The following is an 8287-nucleotide window of genomic DNA, read 5'->3' as shown; positions in this document are numbered from 1 at the left end:
CAGGTGGCACAGGGAGGAGGTGGGTGGCCCTGGGTGGGGATGGGCCAGGAGGGTGGCACGGGGAGCTGGGTGGCACCGGGCGGGGAGGAGGGAGCTGGGTGGCATGGGGAGGGGAGGGGGAGGCGCCAGGCGGGTGGCACCGGGCGGGGGGTGGCTGGTGGCACCGGGTGGGGAGAGGGAGGCGCCAGGCAGGGGGTGGTGGGTGGCACCAGGCAGGGGGTGGTGGGTGGCACCAGGCGGGGAGGCGGGAGCTGGGTGGCACGGGGAGGAGGGGAGGCGCCAGGCGGGTGGCACCGGGCAGGAGGGGAGGGGAGGCGGGTGGCCCTGGATGGGCCGGGCCGGGCTTTGCGGTTCCCCTGCCGGAGGCTCCGTGCCCGGGCGGGTCCCGCGGGGACCGGGGACGTGTCCCAGCCACGTGGACTCGCCTCTTAGGGGCGGGGCCGAGCGGGACTCGAGGCGGGGCCGCAGCTGGGGAGCCGGGAGCTGGAGCGGGGTCGGGCCGGGCGCGGAGCCGCTGCGGAGCCGGCGGGATGCAGGTGCGTGTGTCGGTGCAGTGGGTGCCCTGGGTGCAGTGGGGGATCGTGTGGCTCTGGGTGCAGTGGGTGTGGGTGCCCTGGGTGCATTGTTGCAGTGAGTGTTTCTGGCGCAGCACACACTGGTGCCTCCCCTGGGCTGGGTGCAGTGGGGGGCCGTGTGGCTCTGGGTGCAGTGAATGCAGTGGGTGTCCTGGGTGCACTGGGGGGCCGTGTGGCTCTGGGTGCAGTGAATGCAGTGGGTGTCCTGGGTGCAGTGGGGGGCCGTGTGGCTCTGGGTGCAGTGAATGCAGTGGGTGTCCTGGGTGCAGTGGGGGGCCGTGTGGCTCTGGGTGCAGTGAATGCAGTGGGTGTCCTGGGTGCAGTGGGGGGCCGTGTGACTCTGGGTGCAGTGAATGCAGTGGGTGCCCTGGGTGCAGTGGGGGGCCGTGTGGCTCTGGGTGCAGTGAATGCAGTGGGTGTCCTGGGTGCAGTGGGGGGCCGTGTGGCTCTGGGTGCAGTGAATGCAGTGGGTGTCCTGGGTGCAGTGGGGGGCCGTGTGGCTCTGGGTGCAGTGAATGCAGTGGGTGTCCTGGGTGCAGTGGGGGGGCCGTGTGACTCTGGGTGCTCTGTGCTGGGTCTGTGTGTTGGCGTGAGACCCCGTGTGCATGGTGTGCCCATGTGTGCGGTGTGCGCCTGTGGGGTCCCTGCATTGGCCAGGGGGGTACCAGGGAGCAGCTGTCAGGGTGTTCTGTGTGCGGGGCTTTGCCGGGTGTGGCTGAGTGGTGCTGTGTGGGGCAGGGCTGTGTGGCTGGGGGAGGCTGTGCCCGGCGGGCGCTGTCTGGCTGTGCTGGGTGTCCGGGGCTGTTGTGTGGGTGTGTGGCGAGGAGCTGGGGGGGAGGGGCTCTTGCTGGTTCTGTGCTCTAGGGATGTTTTGCTCATGGGGTGCGTTGGGGGTAGGGGGGCCCCCTGCAGGCTCTGGTCACTCTTCTAAAGGGCTCTGGGCCCACCCTGGGGCCTGGTGGGGGACAGCCCCTGCCCTGCACCCTGCCCGGGTCTGCGTGTACGATGGGCATCTGGTGGCATTGCCTAGTCGTGCTGCCGTGGGTGCTCCGTCCTGCCCACCAGGCCTGGCCCCGCCCAGCTAGGGGTGGCTTTGGCTAATGCACGTCCTGTGGGCATCTCTGCGAGAGCCAAGGCACGCTGGGTACACTCCGTGTGCCAGGGCGGGGTGGCATTCACACAGACGAGGCACCTTAGAGCGGGGTCAGACCGCGCCAGAGGGGGCCAGGGAGCTGGGACAAAGCGGGGCAGGAACGCGGCAGCTGGAGAGCAAAGGGGCTTGCACTGCCCATAAAGCACTTCGGCCGACTCGGAGCCCCCTCCAGTGGGCGTCTCCAGAGGGCCCCCGCCACGGAGACGCTGTGCTGGGCTGGGGCCTCGGCGTGTTGACGCCTGCCCTGGCGTCGCCCGTGGCTCTGGTCGGTGGAGACGAGGATGGACCGGGGTCAGGCCCACGTTGCTACCTTGGCTCCTGGCGGGGGTGGGGGGTGCAAACACGGTCACAGCGCCAGAGCAGGGCGTGGGGAGCCTGGATGCCGCAGAGCAGCCTCCCCACTGGCTCAGCCTCCCGCAGCCCTGGGCAGCCGGCGCCCAGCTGGTAGCAGAGCGTGGCATGGCCGCCCTGGGGGCTGACTCACCCTGCTCGGCACACGCCCAGGGGATCCCGCCGGGCACCCCACGCGGTGCCTCGCTGGGGCTCCAGGCGCTCCACGCGGCCTGCACCAAAGGCCAGGCCCCAGCGGAGTCGGGTGCCACCGGAGGGAGACTCAGCCTATGAGTTACATGGACCCCTGCTGGGCTCCGGCAGGGGGGGTGACGCGGCTGCTTGTCCCCCCCAGGCTGTCCCCAGCTGTGGTCTCAGGATGAGGCGCTTGCTGCTAGTGTCTCTGCTGCTGGCCGTGACTCCTGGCTGGGCCGCGCCCAAGGACAGGTATGGGAAAGCAGGTCTGCCACGGGAGCGGGGCAGGAGCCTTGCCTGGGGGAGCGCCCAGCAGGGGGTGCTGTGGGGAGCGGGGCCATAGCACTGGCTGGGGGGGCACTCTGGGGAACAGGACTGGAGCCCTGGCTGGGAGGGGCGGGGCCAGAGCCCTGGCTGCAGGGGGGGCTGGGGGGTGGGGTGAGAGCACTGGTTGCAGGGGGGTGCGGGGGGGTGGGGGGAGAGCCCTGGCTGCCGGGGGGGTGGGGTGAGAGCCCTGGCTGCAGGGGGTGCTGGGGTGGGGTGAGAGCCCTGGCTGCAGGGGAGGGGCTGAAGCCCTGGCTGCAGGGAGGGGGAGGGGCTGAAGCCCTGGCTGCAGCGGGGGGCTGGGGGGGTGGGGTGAGAGCCCTGGCTGCAGGGGGTTGGTGTTGGGGGGCAGGGCAAGAGCCCTGGCTGCAGGGGGGGGGAGGGGCTGAAGCCCTGGCTGCAGGGGGTGCTGGGGGGAGCCCATGTGTCTGTACTGCCCCCTTGGCTGCTCTAAGCACTGGGATCCCTGTGCTGTGCTGTGGGGCTGGATCCTGCCCCTGTGACCCATTTCGCCGTTTGTTGCCCCCAGGTCTGAGGGCCCTGCTGTGGAGCCTGTTCCCAACCTTCTGCACCCCGAGCCGGAGGAGCTGCGGTGAGTCCAGCTCCCCCAGGGAGGGACCCCGGGCCTGGGGCTGAGCAGCTGGCAGGGAGCCCGGCCTGTGGAGGGGCAGGTCTGTGGGGGTTTCCCTGGATGTGTCGATGGGGGGTGGGGGGCACTGACCGGGGTGGGTTCTGCCTGTCCGAGGGTGCAGGCCTGGCAGGGCCCGGGCAGAGTGACCTGGGACGGGGGTGGGGGTCACGTGCAGGGGACAGGGAGCTGGGCAGGACAGAGAATGAGAAAGCGGAAGCACAGCCAGCGGCCCAGCGGGCCCAGGACCAGTGCCGGTGCCAGGCACGTCACACAGAACAGGACCCTGCCCCCGTCATCCAGTCCAGCTTCTGGGCTAGGGGTGCCCAGAGCAGAGGGTGTGTCCCCGTCCAGCCTGGCTACTAGCCATTGAGGGACCCAGCCTCCAGGAACTGAGCTGGTTCTGTCTGAACCGTTCTAGTCTGGCACTTCCCAACATCCTCCGGCGAGGAGTTCCACAGGCTGACTGTGCGTTGTGTGAAGAAATATTCCTTGTGTTTGTTTAAACCTGCCGCCTGTTCATTTCATGTGGTGACTCCTTGTGTTATGAGGAATAAAGAACACGTCCTTATTTACTGTCTGCTCACCACTCATGATTTTATAGACCTCTGTCATATCCCCCCTTAGTCGTCTCTTTGCCAAGCTGAAAAGTCCCAGCTGTATTAATCTCTCCTCAGATGGAAGCTGTTCCATCCCCGAATCATTTTGTTGCCCTTTTCTGAACCTTTTCCAATTCCAATAGATTTTTGAGATGGGGCGACCACATCTGCACCCAGTATTCAAGGTGTGGACGTACCATGGATTTATATAGACACAATAGGATATTTTCTGTCTCATTATCTATCCCTTTCCTAATGATTCCCAACATGCTGTTTCCTTTTTTGACACCACTGCGCATTGAGCAGCTGTTTTCAGAGAACTCTCCACAGTGACTCCACGGTCTCTTGTTGAGTGGTAACAGCTAATTTAGCCCCCAGCATTGTAGCTGTCTGGTTGGGATTATGGTTTCCAACGTGCCTCACTTTGCAGTTATCAGCCCTGAATTTCACCTGCCATTTTGTTGCCCAGTCGCAGGGCTGAGTGCAGCGGGGGTGGCTGGGAGCAGTTGGGGGGCAGAAGGGACCCCACTTGCCCTGCTGGCTCTGGGCCTGGCGCACTGCAGCCCGAGGCCTGCCCCAGAGCAGAGCGGGCAGGGACCAGCCAGGGACGAGACTTGCCCGCGGCCTTGGCAAACCGTTCCTGGGGTCGGCTTTGTCCAGCCTCGCCTTGGCCCTGTGCCCCCCGCAGCCCCCGCCCGGCCTCACTCTGCTCCCTGTTGCAGGCTGCTGCAGCGCTACCTGCGGAGCGTCCGGCAGATGGCACAGGAGCCCGCTCACATGACGAGGGAGCAGGGTAAGGGTCACGTCAGTGCCAAGGGGGGGCTGGGCTCGGGGGGTGAGGGGCCCCCGCGGTGCCCGGTGGCTCTCACACAGCGATGGCAGCTGACTCGTTCTGGCCCCGTTCCCAGGCAGGGGGTGCCCAGGCACCATGCGGACACTCCTGCCTAGCTCCCCCTCTGCCCGCCACAGCCACGCCCGCCCCCAGTGCCCGCCCCCAGTGACTCCCCCTCTCTCGCAGTGCTCCTCTACCTCTTCGCGCTGCACGACTACGACCGGAGTGGGCAGCTGGATGGGCTGGAGTTCATGCAGCTGCTGATGGAGGTGGTATCCCAGCACGCCCAGGGGCAGCCTTCGCCCGACACGGTAGGTGCCACTCAGACCTCCCCTCCCCCGGGGCTGGGGGGCCAGGGGCCAGCTGGGCAGGGGGGTGGGTGCATCTCCCCTAGGCTGAGATCTGCACCTGGCAGCCGCCCTCTCCCCCCAGAGCACAGGCAGCAGCGAGGAGAGCACCCCGGGGATCCCCCCTAGGGGGAACAGAGCTCAGGCACCTCACGGTGCAAAGGCCCACGTCCAAGAGCCAGCTGGTCCCCACCCCTGGGCCGGGTGGGAGCCGGCGCCCCCTCCGGGAGACAGGCCCCATCCCCCACCCCCGGGGCCGGGTGGGAGCCGGCGCCCCCTCCAGGGGACAGGCCCCATCCCCCACCCCTGGGCCGGATGGGAGCCAGCGCCCCCTCCAGGGGACAGGCCCGTCCCCCATCCCCCATCCCCGGGGCCAGATAGGATCCAGCGCCCTCAGGGGACAGGCCCCATCCCCCACCCCAGGGCCGGGTGGGAGCCCGCGCCGCCTCCAGGGGACAGGCCCGTCCCCCCTCCCCCATCCCCGGGGCCAGATAGGAACCAGCGCCCCCTCCAGGGGACAGGCCCCATCCCCCACCCCCGGGGCCGGGTGGGAGCCGGCGCCCCCTCCAGGAGACAGGCCCCATCCCCCACCCCCGGGGCCAGATAGGAACCAGCGCCCCCTCCCGGGGCCCGGCCCCATCCCCCACCCCTGGGCCGGTTGGGAGCCAGCGTCCCCTCCAGGGGACAGGCCCCATCCCCCACCCCCGGGGCCAGATAGGAACCAGCGCCCCTCCAGGGGACAGGCCCCATCCCCCACCCCCGGGGCCAGATAGGAACCAGCGCCCCCTCCAGGGGACAGGCCCCATCCCCCACCCCTGGCGCCGGCTGGGAGCCGGCGCCCCCTCCGGGAGACAGGCCAGTCCCCCATCCCCCCTCCCCGGGGCCAGATAGGAACCAGTGCCCCTCCAGGGGCCAGGCCCCATCCCCCACCCCCGGGGCCAGATAGGAACCAGTGCCCCTCCAGGGGCCAGGCCCCATCCCCCACCCCTGGGGCCGGATGGGAGCCGGCGCCCCCTCCAGGGGACAGGCCCCATCCCCCACCCCCGGGGCCGGATGGGAGCCGGCGCCCCCTCCAGGGGACAGTCCCGTCCCCCATCCCCCACCCCCGGGGCCGGATGGGAGCCGGCACTCCCTCCAGGGGACAGTCTCCATCCCCCATCCCCCACCCCCGGGGCTGGATAGGAACCAGCGCCCCCTCTAGGGGACAGGCCCGTCCCCCATCCCCCACCCCCAGGGCCAGATGGGAGCCGGCGCCCCCTCCAGGGGACAGGGCCGTCCCCCTTTCCCCTCGCAAGCCAGCCAGTTCCTTCCCCGCAGTCTGTGGCCCCCAGCGCTGTGCGAATGTCCCATCTCTTCTCTCCTGCCCTGTGCACATTCCCCCTGCAGGTGATCGTGGTGGTCGATGGGATCCTGGAGACTCAGGACCTGAACGGGGATGGGTTACTGAACCCCTCGGAGCTCCTGCTGCCCCCGGCCCAGAGCCAGCCTCCCCTGCCAGCCCAGACTGCTGCCCCCGCCGGGGAAGGGGTTGTGCAGTGGGCACCTGAGGAGCCGGAGCAACCTGCCACGGGCCTGGAGCTGCCAGGCGCCCCGGGGGCAGCAGACCCCGGCGGGGAGCTCCCAGAGGCAGCGGGGCCCGTAGCAGAGCAGCCGGGGGCTGAGAGCCGGACGGGGCCAGAGGCAGCTCAGCCTGAAGAGGAGGCTGCCGGGGAGGCTCCAGGGGCCCAGGCCGGGGCCCCCAATGCTGAGATCTAGGCCCCCAGCCTAGATCCATGGAGAGCTCAGGGCATGGCCGGGGCAGATCAGAGCTGGCATGGGGGCTGCAGGTGTGTGTGTGGGGGGGGGGGGGGGAGGCTGTGCACAGGGAAACCGAGGTGGTGATGGGGAAACAACTGCCAGGGACACCCCCCCACACACACTCTGGATCTGGCTGAGTGGTGCTGGGGGAGGGGGCTGCCTCTCTCCCCAGCCCTGGGGAAAGCAGCTGGGCTCAGCCCCTGAGAGGAGTGTGTGAGCCACCCCTCAGGACAAGGGGCTGGGGGGAGGCAGGTACCTGACCCCTACCTGGGCTGGGGGGCCCAGGAGCCAGGCACAGCATCCAAGCAGGGTTACCCTCGCCAGCGCTGACCTGTCCCTGCCAGAAGCTGGCTGGACCGAGGGGCTGGGGGGCACCGGGACATGTGCAATCAATCATGTAACTTACATTTTGAAACAGAAAAATATACACTGAGGCCCAGGGCTGCTGGCCCCCTCGCTGGCTGCACTGCACTGCGCTGCCCCCGGAGCCGGGGGGTGGGGGGGGGGCGAGGGAAAGGAGTTTGCCCAGCTAGCAGGGCTCACCCAGCCAAGGCTGCCTCCTGCCCATCCCGCGAAATCGCCCCCGTGCCCTGCCCTGAGCAGGCAGCAGCTGCGTGGGCACTGGCTGCCAGGGCACAGGTACCTAGCCCAGGAAGAGTGCCCGCCCCTCAGCCCCCCGGGCCACACCCTCTCAATCACCACCACCCTGGCAGCGGCCCCGGGTGGGAGAAGGGTGGTGCCTCCATCAACTGTACCAGGGGTTCAACCCCTGACCCCCGCAGTGACTAGCGCGGGAGCTTTGCCCTGCCCCCAGTGCACCCCCCAGCCAGGGTCCAGCCCCCCCCACTAAGACCTGCTGCCATGAGGTGGACAGGAGGCCAGGCCCATGCGGCCAGCTGTGACGCTGCCCCACCCCGGGTGAGCAGGGGGCCAGGGGGCCTTCCAGGGTTCTCCTTGCCCCATGGCCCCAGGCCAGTCCCTCTGCTCAGCCCGTGGCCACCCCCCTCTCCCCTCAGGCCAGACTGAGCCCTGCCTGCCCCGGGCGCTGGGCTGAGCTGGCAGGCGTCACGCTGAGCAGAGCCCCCGGGGAGCCAGGCCCCGGAGCACTCGGACACCCCCGCTCAGTCAGAACGGAGCCTGGGAGCCCATCGCACTGTGGAGCCGAGGGCAGAGCAGGGGCCCCCACCTCCTTTGGCCAGCCCCACCTGCCCCCCACCCCGCCTGCCAGGGGCTCGAGGAGCCTGCTCTGCAGAGAGGCAGCTCTTGGCAGGGCCCACCGTGCAGCTCCCCCCAGCTGCGCTTCCTCTAAGGCGGGGAGCCATGGGGAGCCCCGGCTGCGGGGTCTAGGTCCAGGTCTGCTGTGCCCAGGCGTGGCTGCGTCCCGGCTCTGGCTGCCTACCCCCTGGGCGGGTGCTTCCCCCACAGCGCACACGCTGCCCCCCGTCTGCCCAGCTCGGCAGTGCCAGAGTAGCAGTACCCTGGGGCAGGCTCAGAGCCCGCCAGGCCC

At 69.4% G+C, this 8287-nt stretch overlaps 1 protein-coding gene across 1 annotated transcript; it reads left to right on the top strand.

The window, feature by feature from the left end:
- The first annotated feature begins 471 nt into the window (after nucleotides 1-471).
- On the top strand, nucleotides 472-8214 carry CGREF1 (cell growth regulator with EF-hand domain 1). The gene is made up of 6 exons (XM_039532943.1): nucleotides 472-536; nucleotides 2414-2505; nucleotides 3107-3169; nucleotides 4527-4597; nucleotides 4823-4947; nucleotides 6370-8214. The coding sequence occupies exons 1-6, from the start codon at nucleotides 531-533 to the stop codon at nucleotides 6736-6738; spliced, it is 726 nt and encodes a 241-aa protein (XP_039388877.1). The 5' UTR covers nucleotides 472-530; the 3' UTR covers nucleotides 6739-8214.
- The last annotated feature ends 73 nt before the right edge of the window (nucleotides 8215-8287 follow it).

The sequence above is a fragment of the Mauremys reevesii genome, linkage group 3, assembly GCF_016161935.1.
Source record: "Mauremys reevesii isolate NIE-2019 linkage group 3, ASM1616193v1, whole genome shotgun sequence".
NCBI lineage: Eukaryota > Metazoa > Chordata > Testudines > Geoemydidae > Mauremys > Mauremys reevesii.
Note: the sequence above shows the minus strand (reverse complement) of the source record. Positions and strands in the feature narration are given on the sequence as shown.

What these genes read in the sequence shown, in the direction of transcription:
- CGREF1 (XM_039532943.1), top strand. An exon ending in TGGGCCGCGCCCAAGGACAG is followed by an intron (nt 2,506 to 3,106) that starts GTATGGGAAAGC and finishes TGTTGCCCCCAG; the next exon opens with GTCTGAGGGCCCTGCTGTGG. An exon ending in CCCGAGCCGGAGGAGCTGCG is followed by an intron (nt 3,170 to 4,526) that starts GTGAGTCCAGCT and finishes TCCCTGTTGCAG; the next exon opens with GCTGCTGCAGCGCTACCTGC.